Source organism: Spermophilus citellus (assembly GCF_964194105.1).
Source record: "Spermophilus citellus genome assembly, chromosome: 6".
In the NCBI taxonomy this organism is placed as follows: Eukaryota; Metazoa; Chordata; class Mammalia; order Rodentia; family Sciuridae; genus Spermophilus; species Spermophilus citellus.
The window spans coordinates 35173991-35194622 of NC_138187.1; the positions used below are offsets into that span (position 1 = coordinate 35173991).

At 43.9% G+C, this 20632-nt stretch overlaps 1 protein-coding gene across 2 annotated transcripts in view; it reads left to right on the top strand.

Annotated features, from left to right (window-relative positions):
• Positions 1-13631: 13631 nt before the first annotated feature.
• SDK1 (sidekick cell adhesion molecule 1) overlaps positions 13632-20632 on the top strand; it is a 901672-nt gene continuing 894671 nt past the window's right edge. The window contains exon 1 of one of the 2 annotated variants that reach the window (XM_081298615.1): positions 13632-14215. In XM_081298615.1, coding sequence (XP_081154741.1) covers positions 13969-14215 — 247 coding nt within the window. In that variant the 5' untranslated portion in view covers positions 13632-13968. The remainder of the gene's footprint in view (positions 14216-20632) is intronic. The other variant, XM_081298616.1, reaches the window with a different exon arrangement.

Consider the following 20632-nt stretch of genomic DNA (forward strand, 5'->3'; position numbering starts at 1 on the left):
ACATCCCTAGCCGTTTTTTACATTTTGAGACAGGGCCTCATTAAGTTGCTCAGAGCCTCACTAAGTTGCTGAGGCTGGCTTTGAACTTGAGATCCTCCTGTCTCAGCCTCCCAAGCTGCTGGAATGACAGGTGTGCACCGCTGCACCCGGCTACGTGGTAAACCTTTTAAAACATCTCTTGGATCATTCCCCAGAGACCAGGGAATCACGGTGGTATTTTGAGCAAACAACTCCTCCCTGTGAAGTTGTAGACCTCCCCCTGCTCCACCAATATGTCTTCTTTGGTGTTCCTGGAAACTTCCAGGGAGCCTCCTTTGACAGAGCTGTTCCTGCTATCTGGAACACTTTCCCCCATTAATCCCCACAATGCAAACCTTCGCCTCTCTCACTTCTTTGCTTGAATGCCACCTTCTCAGTGGTGATACCCTGTCTTCCTTGGCCCATTCTCTTTGGTACCATCACACTTATCACCCTTGGATATACAATATGATTTATTTATTATGCTTATTGCTTTCTCTCCCTCCTCCTTCTGCAATTACTTGAAGCTCCAGAGACTGGAAACTTTGGCCCCTTGATAGCTTCTAATGACCTAGGAAAGGAAATGGCAGAGAGTAGACACTAAAATAAATGTTGAATGAATATATGTCCCTCTAAGACTTTGTGGAACAAAAAAATTTCCTCTGCAAAAAAAAAAACAACCTTGCCTAAGGCTCTTTGGTACATACTGAGTATGTACCTTTTCCACTGTGAGGGTAAAGAACATTGGTAAAATTTTTAATGAGTTTTGGGGTAGGTTGTCCAGCAAAGACCCTGCGGATAGCTAGGTGAATATCACTTGTGTTCTGGGCAAGATAGAGACTCAGAATAAGTAATACAATCATCCAACCCCAAAGGAAATGATATCTGGGTGAAAAGTGCTGTTATTTGGGTGGGAAAATCAGGCCTGGAGATAGATCTTGTAGAAAGTAAGCCAGTCTATTGTCAAGAGGCAATGAACACATGGAAATAATATGTTAGATGTTCAAAGAGCTCTTAGCAAGGTTCTGTATAAAAATCTGTTTTGAAACCTGTAGTTAGCATAGTATGGGGCGGGCAGTGTGGGTTGATCAAATGGAAAAGAAGATTTTGTAGAGGCAGGGAGGAGACAGAGGCAACTCTGGTAAGAATAGTATCAGCTGCGGGGATCAGCCAGGAGCACTGGAAATAGTCCCTGCTGATGTTTTTACAAATGATCTGAAGGAAAATGTGCCCAATAAAGTCATCGATGCAGCCTGTGACCTTGGACCTTCCCAAGTAGTGGAATGTCAGGCCAATGGAGACAGACGTCGGAGGTCTTCAGGGTGGAGCACGTGGGCAGAGGTGGTAAATGAGTTGCACTGAGGCAGACGCTGGAAATTCATCTAGGGAAAAAAGTGGAGAGGTCCGTTGTGACCCAAGGAAAGGACCAAGGAGTCACCGTGCACTGCTGCTGGATCACCTCAGCCATCACTAGGACGGACATCTGGCCATCAGAAGACATAGCTCATTATTCCTTGGATTTCTGAAATGTCTCCTCTTCCACTGTTCTCCCTCCATATCCTGTACACTTATCAGGGGTTCTTCTTAACTGTACCTGTCCCCTTTTGTAACTCTGTGCTTTTGAACATCATCATGCTCTCCATTTTTGGGTACCACCGTGAATTCCCTGTACTCTTTAATTTCCAACTCAGAAACCTCCTTTTCTACCAGGCCTTCCCCAACCATGCACCTGGTCATGGCTTCTTAGCATTAATAATAGCTTTCTCTATTCAGACCACCAAGGAAAATAAAAACAAAACAAAACAAAACAAAGCCTTGTTAACATGGTTTAATGTTCATATCATGCCTACAATCTCCTCAAAATCAAGAGATATTTCTGACACAATAGGTGCTCAGTAGTTACTGTACTTATGGGATGCATGCATGGGGAGCAGATTAACTCTCTACCTCAAAACAGACCCAGGGAGTTGGAAGAAGTCCCTGGTCACCTGCAATGATCCAGGGGAGGGAGGAAGGCTATTCAGTGTGGAGAGAGGAGAGCAAAACACAAGTTACACAGCAAAATCTTTGAACAGTAAGGAGAAGACAACCTGCTCACAAGGTCACAGAGTATTGGCAAAAGGAAGTAACCTTCGATGATTAAGAAACACCTTAAAGTATATTTCAAATGAATGACAGGTTGACTTGAATTGTTCTGGGTATGAACGTTGGTATTTTTTAAAAATCCGCTTATTTGGGGTATAATTTACATACAATCAAATGCACCTATTGTGAGTGTGTAGTTCTGACAAATGTACACATCAGGTAACCACAATCAGTGACAATGTCCATATCACCTCATGCCCCTTTGAAGTCAGTCACCCTCATTCCCACCTTTGGCAACCACTGAATTGCTCCCTATCACTATAGATTAATTTGCCTATTACTATAACTTGACCCTTATTATCACAGAGTTGATAAGTAAGAGAGACAGGGAGAGGTAGAGAGGGATCTTAACTTGCTGAATTCAACCTTCTCCTTGTTGCTTTTCCTCATCTCTCACACCCCTGAAAACTGGATGTTTCCACTTGTCCCAACTGCAGGGAACTCACTACCTCTCAAAGGAGACTTTTCAAGGAATGCTTCAAATACTAGAAAAGTTCTGCCTAAAACTGAATCGCAAATGGCCACAGGACAGAGCTCATTTACCGGTCCTACAGTAAAGTTCAGGAACTTGTCCACACAAGGGATTAAAAGTGGCCCGCAGATATACCTCCTGTCTTCCCATTCTATTCCACATATCCTTTGTTCTGCCGACTATCTTACATGAACCTTGCTCTAACTGTGGCTGTGCCTCATAAGCTGTATCACCGGGAACAGACTATGTTGCTCTGGTGATGGTCATTCAGCCCAGTGTTGGCCTGCTTTTGCACACCATGCTGACCCGATGTCAGTCCTGGACTACCACTGTGGGCTCTCACAGGGCTCACAGACTGAGAGAGCAGCTTGGAGGCTTTTCTCACATGTGTTGCTATTAAACCCTTTCCCCAAGCCTGGGCTTTGCACCATGGGTAGCAGATTTATGGAAATGGTACAGACTTGAAAATACAAATAGCTTCAAAAATGATTCAGGCAACTTCATGGTTGAGAGACCCATAATGGCTTATTATGGCAAACTGGGATATTCTGTTGTACATTTCTTGCTTTTCCATCTCACATCAGGATAAATAACTATATTGGACTAGATAGTTTCTGAGGTCCCTTTCAGCTCTAAAATGTTGTCATTCTTTGTCCTCCCACCAAATGTTCTTTGGTGCCATTGTCAGTCTCAGAATGAAGCCAGCTGGGGCAGAGGCTGCCTCAGTTGTAAAGTTCTCTGAGAGGTAAAGGCAGAGGAAACAGAAAGGAAGGAGAAGGTGGAGAGAGGCAGAATTACTAAAAACTGCAAACATCATTCAGCATGAGTTCAGCCTCGTCTGGGGGAAGATAGTTGCTAGCACCACCCCCACATTAAAACATTTCTTATCACATGTAGTTTACTTACTCATTTGATGTGAAACATATTCTTCTTAGAATTCTTAGAAGCTAAGGAAAATTATAAAGAAAAAAAACCCCACTGTGAGTACCACTATAAATTCCGTGTACCCTTTAATTTTCTTATGTTTCTATACAGAAATGACCGCCACTAATATTTTGGTGCATCTTCTCCCATCCATTCTTCCTTCCTTCCTCCCACCCATTCCTCCTTTTACTATATACCCAGGTATTTCAAATTTTGTAAAAGAAAAATGGCATAAAATTTTCCCCAATTAACACTATCTTTACCATATTCCCTTGTCATTAGCTATTCTTTGAAAATATAGATTATTTCACAGTGTTCCATAAAGCAGTAAACCATGATGTATAATAATACTTACTTCTAGACATTTTGGTTGACTCCAATTTTTTCCTCTTACTGCAATGCAGAGAGAAAGATTTTTGTACACACAGACATTCATATTTTTACTTAGAGAGATATTTTATTGTAGAGATATACTGACCAAATTATTATTTGGGCAAAGAATATGAACTTGATTAAGGAAATATATACACATACGTGTTTGTGTGTGTGTGTGTGTGTGTGTGTGTGTGTGTAATGCTGTCATGTTCCTCTTTTATTTTTTTATGTTCTTCTTTTAAATAGTGACTTTTAAGAATGATAGAGTAGATAGAGTAGGTAAACTCTACTTGAATGGTGGAATGTAGCTCCAGAGTACACAACAGAAGAGTAAAATGTAAAAACTATACACAAAACCCTAAATTTCTCTCCAAGGACCTTAAGCCCCTTAAGTGAAGAAGAAAACACCAACAGTTATAAAGCAAATTTGAGGTAAACTGCCATAATTGAAAAACCTACTTAATAAATGTCCCAGTTGAGGCAGAAATGCCAGGGAACACAGATATGTAAGAAAATGTTTCTTAATGCAGGGCAGTTCTTAGGTTCTATGCCCTCATGGCTGAAAGGTGTCCAGTTACTCACCATATCTATTTTCTAGTGCTTCCCTAACACAATGCCACACAGACTAGGGGCTTAAACAACAGATATTTATTCTCTCACAGTTCCAGAGGTTGTAAGCTGAAGATCAAGGTGTGGACAGGGCTGGTTCCTCCTGAGACCTCTCCTTGGCTTGTAGACATGGTCTATGTCTTCACAGGGTTGTCCTTCCCTGTGGGTCTGTGTCCCAATCTCCTTTTCTTACACAGACACATGTTATTTTGGATTCCGTCTATCTTAATGACTTAATTTTTAACTCAATAACTTTTTTAAAGGTCCTAAATGTCATATTCTCAGGTATTGAGGTTAGTTAGGGCTTCGACATCTGAATTTTGGGAGGACATAACTCAAACCATCACCTTCCCCTAGAGGAAGAACTGGTTTATGCAGAGGGCTTCTGTTTGCAATCTATTCTCATCAGCATCAAAAAGCAGCCTCTAGGCCACTGCAAAGTATCCTGCCTCCAAGTATTTCTGGGAGTCCTCAAGGGGGCTCAGTATTACCTATGTGACCTGCTCTTCTGCAGTGTGACCTTGCTCCCCTCATCAAGAAGTAGAGTCCAGCTCCACCTCTTGGACCTGAAGTGGCCTTCATGACTTGCTTGCAACAACTGAGTGCTGTCAAAGTGATGCTTCACGACCTCAAGGCCAACTCAGAAAAAGGTCAAGCAGCTTCCCAACATTCCTGCTCAGACATCCTCTCTCGGAATTCAGCTGCTATGTTATAAGGAAGCCTAGGCTGCGCGAGGAAGCACAGAAATGCACTCTGGTTAACAGTCCCCATGGAGTCCAGCCTGCAGGTAATCCCAGCTTAGGTCCCAGGCATGAGTTTGATGAAGTTCCAGATGATTCCAGTCCCCAGCCATTTCCCTGCTATTGAATTCCTGACCCCCAGGACCTGTGAGCATAGTAAAATGATTTGTTTTATACCACAGTTTTGGATGAAAAAGTTGAAACTGTAAGAGGTATTGTGGCTTATTTAAAGTTATTCAGCTGGTTAGTAGGGCTGTGCTAAGGCTTCACAATTGTTGGTCAGAGATTCTTCCACCATTTGTCCTGTCAACAGATGCTATTGTCTGCTGGGGAGAGCATGGTGGTGCTTAAATGTTGCTCCAGAGTACACAATAAGGGCTGGTGAGTGGATGCTGCAGAAAAGTTGGTTACAATTCAGTGTAACAATTAGTTACAATTTAGACCTCAGCAAGTGAAAGGATGACACCGGAAATGCCTGGTGTGGGTGATTGACTGACTTAGAGAGTGCAGAGGTCTGTTGTACCTCACCCTTCCAGTTCTGGGAGTCCATCATTTCCACACTTGGTTCTCACAGGGATTTAAGAAAACTCTATTTTCTTTGATTTAAAACTTCTGCTTTTAAATACAATGCTTTCCCAGATCCCTTCTGCTAAGTCTGCATGATGCTTTATCTTTTGTTCTGCCTCCCCCTTCATACACACAAAAGCAAAAAGCAGTGATGGGAAACACAGGCTCAAATCCCAGCTCCCCCTCTCACTGGTTGGGTGGCCCTTGGTAACTGATTTAAATGATCTGAAGGGCTGGGGATATAGCTCTGTGGTAGAGCACTTGCCTAGCATATGGAAGGCACTGGGTTCCATCCCCAGCACTGCAGGAAAAAATATTATCTGAGTCTCAATATAATGGAAAAACATACTTTCTCTCACACAGGGATTGCTGTGAGGATTAAAGTGCTTATGTGAAAATCGGGGGGAGGGATGTCTGCTGAATCTGTTGCTAAGGTCCTTCCCTTTCTCCAAAGTAAATATCTCAAAAGTTTTCTGGCCTGCTCTTTCCTCAAAGTCTGCCAAATCCCCCTCCCCTCACATTCAACAGGAGAAAAATTTCCCCTGCTAATTCTTCCAATGAAGCTATACCTCCCCCCTGCTTGAGGCTAAACCTCCACTTCATAAGACACTCCTAGAGTTCAAGGCCAGAGCTACTGATTATCAACCCCTTCTGCTGGGTGTACCTTTCTATAGGAAATAAACTTTTCTCATGCTTGTACCCTTCTTGCCATCTTCTGCCTCACCTTGGTACCATGCCTCTTGCGAATGCCATCTCTGCCATTTCTACCATCTCCTCCTTCTCTAACTTCCTGGGGCTGGCTCAAACTTCCACCAAAAATTCTCTCCTAAGGTCCGTGAGGACATCTTCATCATGAAATATGGAGGTCACTTTTTCAGTCCTTAACTTTTTGACACTTTGCTGTTGAAGACAGCTTGGAGTTATCTTTCTTTGCTTCCTTCCTATACTCAACATCCACATATCTAATGTTGTCCCACAGACACATAAAGTTTCACAGATTCAAAATTGAACTTGGCACTGTCTTCTGTACAATGTCCCTCCAATTCTGTCTCTCCACCTGTGTTATCTCTCTACAGAAATGAAACAGCCACTTCTAAGCTGGAAAACAGGATGCATTCTCAACAATGCTCTTTCTTATTTATGGGGCTTGTGTGAGCCAAATATCCATCGCTGTGACAAACTACCTGAGAAAATCAACTAAAAAGAGGGAAGATTTAATTTGGCTTATGGTTTGGCCCCATTGCTATTAGCTTGTAGTGAGGGAGAACATCATGGTGGGGAGTATGTAAGCAGAGCAAAGCTAATCACCTCATAGTGGACAGTAAGGAGAAAGGGAGGGAAGAAGAAAGGGAGGGAGAAAGAGAAGAGGGGGGCAGGGACAAGATATAGTCCCCAAGGAAAGAATCCAAACACCCAGTCCCTCCAACTGGTCCCATATCCACCAGTTTCTACTATCTCCCAATTGTTCATTCTGTTACGAATCCATTGATGGATTAATCCATTGAAGTTAGAGCCCTAATAATTGAACCACTTCCCAAAAGCCCCATCTTTGAATGTTGCAGTACCAGGGACATTGGGGGAACATTCCAGATCCAAATCATACAGGTCTTATCTCCTAAACATCTCCTTAAGCTGCCACTTTTTTTTTTTTTTAGTTGTCAATGGACATTTATTGATATATGGTGCTGACAATCGAACCCAGTGCCTCACACATGCTAGGCAAGCGCTCTACCACTGAGCCTCAACTCCAGGCCCTGTAATTTCTTAATTAAATTGCAGCAGTGGTCTCCTAGCAGGTTTTCTGGTTTCCAATCTTGCCTAATTCCAACCCAGTCCATTGCCTGAGTAATATTTCTAAAAATGTGTTAGATTATGTAATCCCTGTTTAAAGCCTTCATGGTACTCAGTTTTTCTCACATTAAGATTCAAACTCCAGTCTTTTGCATGGGGCATCCCCTTCACCAGGAATACCCTTTGTCCTGACTGTTGATTCCATCTTATTCATCTTAAAAGGTCTGACTTTAGACATTACTTCCCCTGAAAAACTTTTCCCAATTCCTCAAGGCTTCAGATCCCTTCTCAGATGTTCCTGGAAGTATTTTTGCTTGTCATATAATTACTGTAATTGTTTCTCTCTTGCCTGGCACCAGGGCTGGCAAAAAATACTTGCTGAAAATTTAGAATGAAAGCAATTACTTTCCACCAATGGTGATCACACTTGAGTTGCAGTGGAATCACCTGGAGGGCTTATTAAACCCCAGCCTGCTGGCTCTACCCCTAGAGTTTCTGACTCCATAGTTTGGGGTGGTGCTGTTGAGGCTGGCCAGGGACCTCACATTAAGAACCTGTTTCATGCAATGTCAAGTGGCTCTTAAAAGTAATAGTTACTTTTCAAGGAAATAGATAGGCATTTCTGGAGGCTTGCTATATTTCTAGCACTTCTCTTTTTTCACATTTTCTTTTGTAGGAAGATTTTTGTGAGATTTTAGCTCCTAAAAATGTTTTCGGGGAAACTAGGTGGGTTCTGGAATAAAGAAAGCACGTCCCATTAGGGTTCAAAGGCAGCACCTGGAGCTGCTCCCTGCTCATTAATGGGTTGCCAGGCAACAGAACAAAGCCGAGGCTAAGGCTAGGATTAGCCATTGGCAAGGATCTGAGAGTGAACCACTGAGGCATCCTGAGGGTAGAGTTCTCATCAGGAGAGGACCACTGGGGCCAGGTGTAAGGAGCTCCCCCACCCCAGGAAGGGGAATGCGGGCCTTGGTTTGCACATGGAAGATGCACAATATTCCCACGTGGACACATTCATATTGTAACTTGCCTTCTAATGGGATTGGGGATTATTTTTCTCAGAAGAACCACTGAGAACCCATTGGGACATTTCTAATGAGTTAGGTAAGAAATGACTTATTAGACTGATCACCACCTGCTTTTTTTTTAAAAAAACAAGCTTTACTAGTTTACTATAAAATATATATTCACATTTGAAAATTTTATAAGAACAGGAAAACATATAATTCCATGTCCTCCTGAGGTAGAGACAGAATAAATAAGGATAGGTGGAAAGGAGACCAACAAAGAAACTGTACCTTTAAATCTGAGAAGCTGCATGAACACCCTCAACTTTACTCCCCAAGACTATCCTCCTCCAGAAATAAATTCTTTAAAAGACCTTGAATCTTACAGTACTGAGTCTAATTAATGCCTATATACATTGCTAGCTTATATATTTCCTTTAGACTAAGTAAAGTCAAGGGGAAAACGTACTTATGGGTGTATTCCTCACATTATCTATTGACTGGATGACATCAACCTAGAAACCCTGAAAGAAGCAGGCCACTGTGACCCACCCCGTGCTCCATGATTAAGAGAGTTGAGCTCAGCAGATTGACATCACCCTGTGCCCCTCCCCTTGGCACTCTCATATTCACTGTTTACAAATTTTCCTTTAAAAAGAGTCCATGACCCCCAAAATGAGTCTCACCTTCCAGTGCCTGTACCCCTTCTCCCTTTCACTGTGTATCCTGCTCTATTACTTGCTTTTCTCAATAATCTAGTTGCTTTCCTAAATAAATCCTTGGGCTTCTTCTGATGTGTCCTGAAATTCCTTTTTGTGGTGTAAGTCAATAATCTGCCAGGGCCAAGCTGAGATTCCCATCTCTCTTCTGGGGGACCTCCTTAGATCTTATCCAGTAACACCACGAAGGAAAACTCATATGAGTTTGTTATTCATTCTTTGGGGGGCTCAGTTTCTTTGTGGCTTTTTCAAACATTTATTTTCCTATTTCTCAACAGTTGCCTGTTCATGTTCTTTGCTCATTTCCTGTAGGAACTGTTTATCTATTTTTCTTATTGAAGGAGAGCCACTTATATAAACTTCCTCCAAGTTTTTTTTTCCTATAGTACCATAAAAATGATTTTGGTTTTTAGCACATTAAGTCCTAAGTCTTCAATTCTGTGTACATACTAGTCAAATATTATCTCAAAGTTACCATAATCGGTATCTTTGTTGAACAATTTAAGTTTTTATAGGTATTCCACATCTGGAATGATGGGACAGAATGTATTAATTTACAGTGGGCTCAATTGATCTTTTTAATTTTTTTTAAAAAAAGTTTTAGTTGTAGATGGACCCAATACCTTTAATTTATTTATTTATATGTGGTGCTGAGACTTAAACTCGGTGCCTCACACATGCTAGGCAAGTGCTCTACCACAGAGCTATGACCCCAGCCTGGCTCTGTTTATCTTTTAGAAACCTGCATATTCTTTCCTTAAAAATAAATTCATGAATCTATTTTTTAAGAAAAACTTTGTTTATCTCATCGTCCATAAGAGGAATGAAAACAGAGAGGGAAGAGGGGATTCAGGAGAGCTATGTTCAGCATGCTTATTAAATTCCTATGCAAAATGAAGAGACTATTTAGTGGCTGTCAAATTTTAACTTACAGAGGAATCACTTGGAGGTCTTGTTATAGATTGGATTCAGTAGGTCCAGGGCAGGCCTGAGAATGTGCATTTCAGTCCTGCTCCCAAGTGAGTTGCATGATCCATGGACCACATCTGAATAGCTCGACTTTACATTGTAACAATGGGGAAAACATTAGTGGGCTCAGTGATCATCCCAATTCTACTTTATCATCTGTTTGGAAACACTCCCCTCTCTAATTAAGCTTATCTTCCCAACTTCATATTCTGGAAAGTAGGAGACAACTACAGCTCGTTTAAAAAAAATGCATCAGTGTTCATGGAGTAACAACTCTCTACCTCATGGTCTTTTAGAATATATGCCCCCCTCACTTTTGGTACTGGGGATTGAACCAACTGGTGGTTTACCACTGAGCTACATCTCCATCCCTTTTTATTTTAATTTTGAGACAGAGTCTAAGTTGCTTAGGGTCTCATTAAGTTGCAGAGACTGGTCTCGAACTTGCTATCCTCCAGTCTCAGCCGCTCAAGTCTCTAGGATTATAGGCAGGAACCACTGTGCCTGGCATATAGCCCAGAATTTTTAAAGTTAAATGTACAAATTTAGAATGAGAAAAATCACAATCAATTATAGATTTTTAAAAGCTAAAGAATACCTTAAATATCACCAAATTCAATAAAATACAATTTTCATAAGTGCCAGAAATATTCCATAATACTTTTTCTTATTATTTTGAACTATACACTTTTTTCCCTTCCATATAAAATGTTCACTTCTTGAAGCCATATTCAGATGGATAAAACTAAGATGAAAGATTAGTTTTTTGGGCAGAAAAATTCCAGTCCTCCTGCCCTGGCTAGTTTCTCTTCCTAGCACTATAAGGGGTCTTCTCTCTCTCTCTCTCTCTCTCTCTTTCTCTCTCTCTCTCTCTTTCTCTCTCTCTCTGAGAACAGCTGAAGTCTAAACACTTCTCAAGATAACAACCTGATAGGTCTTGTAAAAGGCAACATAACCTGGCGGGAGAAATGTCTTAGACCAGGACATTAGAGATCTGGATTCTCATTCTGGTTTCAACACAGCTGGTTTGCAAATTTTAAACTTTCCTGGCTTCATTTCTTTGACTGCACAATGAAGATGATAATAGAACTTTACCTCCCCAGGATGATACTGGAATAAAAAATTTCCCAGAGGGGTCTTCAGACCTACTCTAGTAGCAGTGATGTCACTGATCTCTTATAATTTATCATATACTGACTTGGCTTTCCAATTTCCAAGCCAGTTTCCACAAAGTTTTCTGCTAACTGCAAGATAAATCACAGCAAAAGAGACTTTGGACATTTTTTTGGAGTATCCTAGAGTCAAGAAGCTGCCTATACTGTATGGGAGTGTGGGCATATGTTGCTATCTGAAAGGAAAAGGTTAAGTGTGGCCAAACGGATGTGCAGAACAAGGGTAGTTTGTGACAGGCACTGCCACATTGGTGCGGGGAAAGGAAAACTAGCATTTATTGAGTGTGAATTAGCTCACTTTGAGGCAACCCAGTGGTATGGGAATTATTCTTAACTTTTTCCAGGAACTTACAGCCAGTGATTTGCCCAAATTTCACAACTTGAGAGCAGAGCTAAATCCTTCAAGCTCTAATCTGCTTCACCAATACATCTCTCTCTCCCACCCCTGAGCAAAGCAGAGATGCTTACAGGTGGAGGGGGACAGGATTTGAGCTCTTGACCTTGGGTAAGACACTTAACCTCTGTAAGCCTCAGTTCCCCATCTGTATCAATGACGGCCATCTCTCACGGTGGGTAAGATGGTGCAACTGTAGAAGGCTGGCCTATGCTAAGTGCTCAAGGTATTGCTTGTTATCTCCCCCGCTAGGCTTTCATATAACCTTGCCAGTTTGAAGAAGCCCCTGTGGCTGCCAACCCAGTCTCATCCACATATCCTCAGGTCACCAGGGTCTTCAAAAGGGCGCTACTGGGTTCTGGCAGCCAGTGCCTCTTAGGGAACCTCACTATGTTCTCAGAGAACAGAGCACCTCTGGGCTGTGTTTTACCCTTAAGTCGCTTCTAGCACAGGAAGGGAAGGGTCAAAAGGCGAGACTGGGGTCAGATGTAGTTCCTAATCCACCTGCTCCACTTGGCTGCTGTCTTTGGGCCTCAGTTTCTCCACCTTTCCTTTCCCAGTTGTTAAGACTTGTGGAGGGCGGTGCTCAGACCCTAATACCAAGCTAACTCACAACAGGTGCTCTGTAAACAGGCACCAGCTCCCACTCCCCAAGTCCCAGTGACATGCTCCCTACTCTCCCGCCTGGGGTCTTTTTTTGACTGGAACAATAAATACGACAATACCAACAAGTCTGCATCAAATACTTCCTGGACAGCAGGCTCTGCGCTGGACGCACTCTCTGTCCCGTGGCTTTCCCCTACATGACCTCATTCAATCACCATCACATGCCCCCAAGCTCCTCCCGGCCAACTCCCAGCCGCATCAGTCTGTCACTCTCCAGCCCTCCTCCCACAAAAATGCTGGCCTCTCAGCTCCAGAGCGTTTAGTTCACCCCATAAACTCAGCTAATGCTTACCACATGCGGCCAAGCGTCCGCGCCCATCCCCATCCCACCCCTACTCCCACCCGCGCGGACTCCCCAAGCCGGCCGCTGGGATCTTTTCCCTGGAAGGCCCTTCTCCCAGACCCGCCCACCGCACGGCGGGAAGCGGCCGGCGCAGCGATCCTCCTGGCCAAACATGACCTTGGACTCTTCTTCAAAGCCAGGTCCACTCCTCTGAACTGGCAGCGGGGTTGTGCCCAGTGGGGCCTCTTGCTGCTAGGAATGAAAAACCCGTTTGCGCTCGTTTCTCGTTCGTAATTACAGCAACTTGGCGCGTAACCACCCAAGCACAGAGTCCGCGGGTGGAAGCAGGGCGGCTCCCGGAGTGCGTGGAGGGGCGTGCCCGCATGCCCCCTGCCCAACGACCCTGCAGTATTCGCTCGCCCGGTTGCACCTGGGCGGGTCCCACCTGGCTCACATCACCTGGGCTGCCGACAGCCACGGGCGGGGTGAGGCGGCGCCACCCTGTCCCCGCACGCCGGGCCTGCGAGCCCGCCCGCGGAGCGCGTGCCGAGACGGCGCCGACTGCAGTGTCCGCCGCAGGTCCCTAGGGGGCGCAGCCGGCGCGGGAAGCCGCCAGAGCTGAGCGCCGGGGCCGGCGCGAAATTGCAGGCGGGCGGGCGCTGTGAGTTTGAAAACAGGCGAGCGCGAGGGGGCGGGTCCGGGCGCAGAGCCTCCTCTCTCAGCCAATCAGCGGAGGGCGGCGGGCGCGGGCGGCGCGTGCGACCGGGCTGTGAATGGGGCGCGGCGGCCGCGGCGGCCAAGGCGAGAGCCGGCGCGCGGGCGGGCGCACTTTCTCCTCAGCGCCGGGCGGGGGCGGCGGCGGCGGCGGCGACTGCTGCTCGGCGCCCGCGGACCCCGTGGAGACCGCGACTGGCCCGGCGCTGCGGCCGCGGGGCGGCGGCCGCGAGTGGTGAGGGCGGCGTGCTGGGCGTTTGCCCCCGACAACTTCTCCCGGCCAGCTCGCGGACCCGGGACCCGCCCCTCAGCCCCGCGCCGCTGCCCGGCCGGGCGCGTTCCCGCGGAGGGGCAGCTGCCGCGTCCCTGCCCACTCCGGCGCCCGGGGTGGCGGCCGCGCGGCATGGCCCGGGGCGCTCGGCCCTCGGTGGCCGGCGGCGGCGCGGCGCCCCCTGAACTGGCGGGCCCGGGGCGGCCGCGAGGGAACCCGCCGGGCCGCGACCCCGGCGCCGACCCCCTGGGACCCCGTGCGGCGCCCGAGACCCCCGGCCGGGGCGCGAGAAGGTGGGCGGCAAAGTTCGGCGCTGGTGGCCGCAGATGGTGGGCGCTGCTGACGCTCCAGCTGCACTTGTTCCGGGCGCTGGCGCAAGGTAGGTGGGCGCTGGAGACGGGCGCCGCCGGGGGGCGCGGGCCTGTCTGTGGGCTCCGGCGGGGCGGGCTGAGGCCTGGGGCGCCTCCTCGGTGGGCTCGGATGGGCGCAGGCCGGGGGCGCAGCCTGGGTGGCCTGGGGTGGGCGCCGACTGGGTGGACTCTGCGGGGGGCGCCGCCCGGGGTGGGCTCCGGCTTGTGGGCGCCGACCCGGGGGCGCAGCATTGCGAACTTTGCGAGCGCGAGCTTCTGGGTCCCCGACTCTGCCTCCGAGTGCCCGGGTCGGGACTGCTCATCGCTGGGTCTGGAGGCAGCCGTTGGGTTAATGCGGTGTGCCTTTAATCCGCGCCGGAATGGAGGAGAGGGAAACTGAGCTATCTAGAGAATGCACCGTGTTTGCGGCTTTTTTGTTTCCCCTGAAGCGAAGCCGTGTACAACCTTTAAAGTTACGGCCCCACCATCAGCTCCTTCAAAGCACGCCCGAGTCCCGTCCCATTGCTCTGATTGAACGTGGGTTGATGAGTGTCTGAGTCCTCGCACCGCAGGCTTGTTAAGGACGGTGACATCGGCGGTGGACTTCAAATGTCAAGTGCCAGTCTCCCTTTCCAGCTCTCTCCCCAGGGCCCTGTCCTCCTTGGAGTCCCCCAAGTCCTGGTTCCCGACCCCAAGTGGGTGCTGTACAATCGGTGGAGCAAAACTTTCAGCGTCCACAGCTTTGCCACTCCGCTTTTTCTTCCCCTGTTGACTTGTATTTAGAATACAGTGGTGATCTCTAAAACGGGGAGAGGGAATCTGCTGATTTCAAATGACCTTTTGAAAAATGGAGATGTAATCTCTTGGGAAAGAGCTTTCCCACCTAAATCTGAATTTCCCACCTAAACCTTTATCAAACCTGCTAGGTAGCATCTTCTTTCACAGAAGTTTGCTGTTAAAAATAAAATGTTAATACTCCTCTTTGGTGGAGTTTTTAAAACACATCCGTGAACTCGTTTTGCTGTTATCTGCTTTAGAAAAATTAACTGTGGTATTCATTACCTGTGTCCTGAAATATTGCCACCCTAAGAAACTATACTCTGGGTTTGATGAAAGTTGCCAGCGTTAGCTGTGTCCTGTGTCAGGTGAAGATGATTTAGATGTGCCAGTGATTTCAATGTGATAACATTTTAAAGGTCTGAACTCAGTTATGATCAGATAACATAACTTTTAAATTAAGGTTTATCTAATGTTTTCTGAGTCCTTGTCTCCCTCAGGCTTTCATAAATGCCTCCTTTCATGTTTTTACTACATGAAAACTAAATGCTGTACTGCTGGTTAACTCTTCCATTACTTGTAAAGAATTTCATTTCACTTATTTGTGGGTTTTTTTTTTTTTTTTTTTTTTTTTTTTTTGCTTAATGATTTAGTCTGTGAGAAAAGAATTGAGTCAATTTGTAAAATGGCATCTGTAGATTGTCAGAAGTCGGTTTGGGTGAAGAAATCTCAGTCACTTAGGATGACCTTTAGAATAAGAATGGTGTTTCTTCTTTCTAAGTAACTTGCACTTTATAGTAAGACCTATATATTTCAATATTTGAAGATAAGTGCAAAATTAAAGTGATGGGAAAAAAAATCCATCAGTGGCTTTGTTTTGAAGTACATTGCATGTAGTTAGTTTTCATCAGTTGCACTTTGAAGACCGTATAAAGTGTTAGGTTTTTACAGCTGAAACATTAATGAAAATCTTTAATTAAAAAAATCTAATGTAACATGAGCTTTGTTAGGGAGGACTGTTTTATTCCTTGTTGCCGGTAAAAACATTGGTACCTGTTTTACATTTATATGGTTTATGAAAGTGTACAGGTTTTTTAGTGTAAAATTTCAAATAGGTTGTCACAAATTTTAAATTCATTGACAGGTTTCTGTTCTCTGTGCTCTGTGAAATGTGTAATATATCCATCATTTTTTGTATCATATTGAAAATGCATATTACAGAGGAGATGTCACCATTTGACAAAAGCTCATGTATCTTGAAAATGAAAATTCTGGTACTGCTATAGAGATTTCTGATGGAATGATGAGTTGGTCATATGCACAGGAATGCACTCTCTTGAATCTCATCAGATAAAATGTAACATTCTGAATGGAATAGTTACCACTAAGATGGAACTGGTGATAAGTACCATATCATTACTATGTAGCAGGGTGAAACTATTCCTAATTGCTCAAGTGTTTTCTCTTGGCACTTCATGTGGGTAGGCTTTGTTAAAGGATCCTGGAAAAAAAACAAAAGGCAACGTTTTTCATTAAAAGTTATGTGTATTATTGAAATAGCTACAAGAGGAAATGTGTGAAATGTGAAATGCTAGATTCTCATCTGCCAAATGTAACTTTAATATGTTAGAGTTTCTTCTTTTTACATGGGAATTCCCCATGTATACTCTGCTTATCGGTGTGTCTGTGCTTTCTGTGGATTCCTAAGAAGCCAGATCTGATTCTGAAAGGCAGGTGGCAATGCATGCTTTCCTATGCTGTCCACCAAGGAGCCAGCTGTGAGTGGTTTAGAAAGATGACTTCGGAGGCAGTGGGTGCCTCCTAAGTTATCACATGCATGCCTTTCTTTAGCTCTACTGCCAGACATTTTGTAGACTTATTGATTCTGGTCATGTTTAGAATACCTTACAGACTGAGCTTGTATCCATCATGCCAAGAGAGATAGGAATTTTTTGGGTTATTCAGAGTCCTCAGTTTCTCATTTGGAGTTAGACTTGTGGTTCACATTGCTGTGTTAGAATCACCAGAGACAATTGGCAAAACTATAGAGGACCAACTCCTTTTGTTTTTGAGCCACAACTTACTTTCCAGGTGATACACTGGTGTTTGAGAAGCATTAACACACATTACTTTGTTTTTCCTCACTCTAGTCATCTGCCTTTTTCCTGAAAACTCTAACCCAGTGTTTCTCAAACTTGGTTTCATGTTGGAGTCACTCGTTTGCTTTAACTGATGTAATGCCTGGATCTTTCTTTCTTTTTCTTTTTCTTTTTCTTTTTTTTTTTGGAGAGAGAGAGAAAGAATATGAATGAGAATGAATATATATATATATTTTTTTGTAGATGGACACAACACAATGCCTTTATTTTTATGTGGTGCTGAGAATCGAACCCAGGTCCTGCCTGTGCTAGGCGAGCGCTCTACCGCCGAGTCACAATCCCAGCCCCATGCCTGGATCTTACTTCCAGAATTTGTTTGATTAACTAGAAGTTTGACCTGGGTATCAGGCTGTTGAGAATTTCCCAGTTATCCTTATGTTTACCAACATTTGAGAGCTGCTGCTCTTGTTTCTTTGTATTGCATTTCTGTCCTTGTGTTGGCTAATCACATAATTTCATCCAGTTCTGTCACTATTACCCTGATTTCCTAGGATCTGGACCACTTTCCTCAGGCTATTTCCCAGCCTTGGTAAGGTTCACTAATTAGGTTTTTTTTGTGACTTATTTGGAGAAATTACAAAACAGTATTTATTGGGATCACTACAAAACTACAAATCTAGCTTCCTTTTAAGCCCTTATTGCTTTCCTTCAATGCTGTAGTGCTTTGTTCCCTCTCTGAACCTTCCCCTCACAACTTTGTAGTTTGAGTTTTAGTTGAAACTTCGGTTCCAGACCAAGTTTGGAACCTACCTTGCTCCAGTAGATAGTCTTTCTTTCTTCCTTTCTTTTTTGGTACTTCCTTCCTTTCTTTTTTGGGAACCCAGGGGCGCATAACCTTGGAGACACATCCTTAGCCCTCTTCTATATCTTATTTTGAGACAGGGTCTCTCTGAGTTGCTTATGGTCTTCATAAATTGCTGAGGCTGTCTTTGAACTCATGATCCTCCTGTTTCAACACCCCCCCCCCCGTCTTATGCTTAGTAAGTACCCAGATACTTACTGAATTAAATATCATTAGGCCACTGCATATTTTACAGATGGCAACTAGTCATTTGATGGGTGACTATATCAATAGTAAGTGGATTGTCACTTATACAGTCTGCATGTGTAGCCACCTGTAGTCTTTCCTTCAGTGAGCCATTGTGTATCAGGCACCATGGGTTTATTTATTTTTCACTATGACTCCTGAGTGCCAGATAGCATTTTTTTTTCATCTTACCAGTGAGGAAATAGCACTGAGAGAGAAGTTATTTGCCTAAGGTCCCAGGACTGGGGTTGGAGCTGGGGTTGGAGCTGGGGGTGAGGGTGGAGGTAGAGCTGGGGGTTAGGGTGGGGGTAGGGAGTCTGAATCAGTGTCTGTGAATATTAACCAGAGTTCACAACCATTGGATTAGAGTGTCTCCCATGTAGCCTCTGCCTTTATAAGTGGAGTGGAGAGTGGGGAGCAATCTGATCCTAATTTCAGGAAAGATATGGGAATAATGTTTTAAATAACACATTGAGTTACTTTAAGTCTCAGCTTACTTTACATTTATGATTGAAAGATAATAAAAAATTAGGTAATTTGGAAGACAGAGAAATGTGTATTTTCCCATGATAAAATGGCTATTGCTATTTTGGTGTATTTCTCCCTTCCTCCCAAATTTTTCATAACTTCAAATTTTAGCTGAAAGTGGGTTGTGGCAGTCTGTTGGAATTGAATGGGCCTTTCCGACTGGGATTGGACTGGATCAACCATATCTTTGAGGAACATTTGGTAAAGTCTCTTATCTATACTCAAGTACATGAATTTAAGACTTTTAAATAAAGAGACAAGAGTTTGTACAGATCTGTCATTTATTAGGTTTCTTTAGCATGCATTTTGTCTAACATCTGATAAGTTCAGCTACATTCTGGGATTATTCCTGGCCAGAAAGTTTCCCATACCCTTAAATCTTGGGGCAAAACAAAGTGGAAGATTTTAAGCAGGCAATTCAGTGGTATCAAATAAGACTTTCTAGTTAAATTCTGTTACCTTTATATTTTCGTCCTAAGGGTACTTGCATCATTTTTGTTGATAAATGAATTTTGATATTTCAGGTGGTTTACAGCTTATAGTATCTTCTCCCTGCCTTCTGACTTTCCTCGGTTATCCCTGAGATAGAGACCAGTTATGTTGGATCACTAACACTAGAATTTAGGAAGGACACAATGAGGAGGAAAACACTGGATTTCAAGTAGGTCATGGCTTATTAAATTTTTCTAAAAGTGAAGAAAGTGATAGTTAGACTAGACCCCCCTTTAGTATCATGCATGAACATTGAGTGAAGTCAAAGGTGGGAAATGAAAATAGATGGAAAGGTATAGTATAAAGAGTTAATTACCTTAAAATAAAAGGTATTAATGTAAGTTTCATTTGGTTAAATACTCCCAGTAAGAAGTGATGCCTTTCTACGTAATGTAATTGAACATTTAAATCTATCTAGACTCCTTTATTGTAATTAAACTTCAATTTTTTTATAAGGCATTGCCTTAAATTCCCCTCTAAATCTGTACATCTTTGAATCAAAAGGGCATGAACATTTGCATCCATAACCTGAGGGAGAATTGATTTCATCATCTGGGACTGCAAGTATGGCACCTCCTGCCCTCCTATGGCAGTACATAGAAATTACAGTGATAAGCTTTTCACTGAGTAGCCCATATGTGGAAGTCTCAGTTTGACAGACCACTGCCTGCCACTTGTTGGTCCTATACCTGAGACCTGTTCTGGAGAAATTTATTATTAGTTTTAAAACTTTTATTACATTAACACTATTTTTATTATTATATCCAAATATAGAAATAAAAAAATACTATGGGAGCATTGCCTTAGAAGACTTATGTTTGTGCATTTGCTTATTCTAGTATTTACATTATTTGGCTTCCTGACAGTAAAGTCAGAGACTTATTATGTCAGCATGGCTCCAGTCTCCTGTGTGTGTGTGTGTGTGTGTGTGTGTGTGTGTGTATGATTTCCTCTCTAATAAAGCTTTCCTAGAAACACGGATGTGGCAAGTGGAAAAGACTTTAGGCTAAATGTTAATAGCCCTGGCTTTTATCTCATTCCGAAACTACCTGGCAATATGAGCATGTTTGTTGGCCTCTCTGTTTTCTCACCATAAAAGGAAGTGGGGAGGCTGGGGTTGTGGCTCAGTGGTAGAGCGCTAGCCTAGCACTGGGAGGCCCTGGGTTTGATCCTCAGCACCACATAAAAATAAAATATTGTGTCCATCTACAACTAAAAATTAAAAAACAAACAACACCACCACCACCAACAACAAAAAACAGGTGGAGTCCCCCCTCCCCCCAAAAAAGGAAGGGATTAGATTAGATGTTCAAAATTGTTCTGCTCTGATTCTCTGATCTTTATGTTATATCCTTTGTATCCTTCACCAGAGTCTTTGGGTGTCTCCTGTCTGGGATTCTGTAACTCCATGTCTTAGCTCATAGAACTGACTTCTTTTCATTTTACTTTTGTAGGGTATTTAT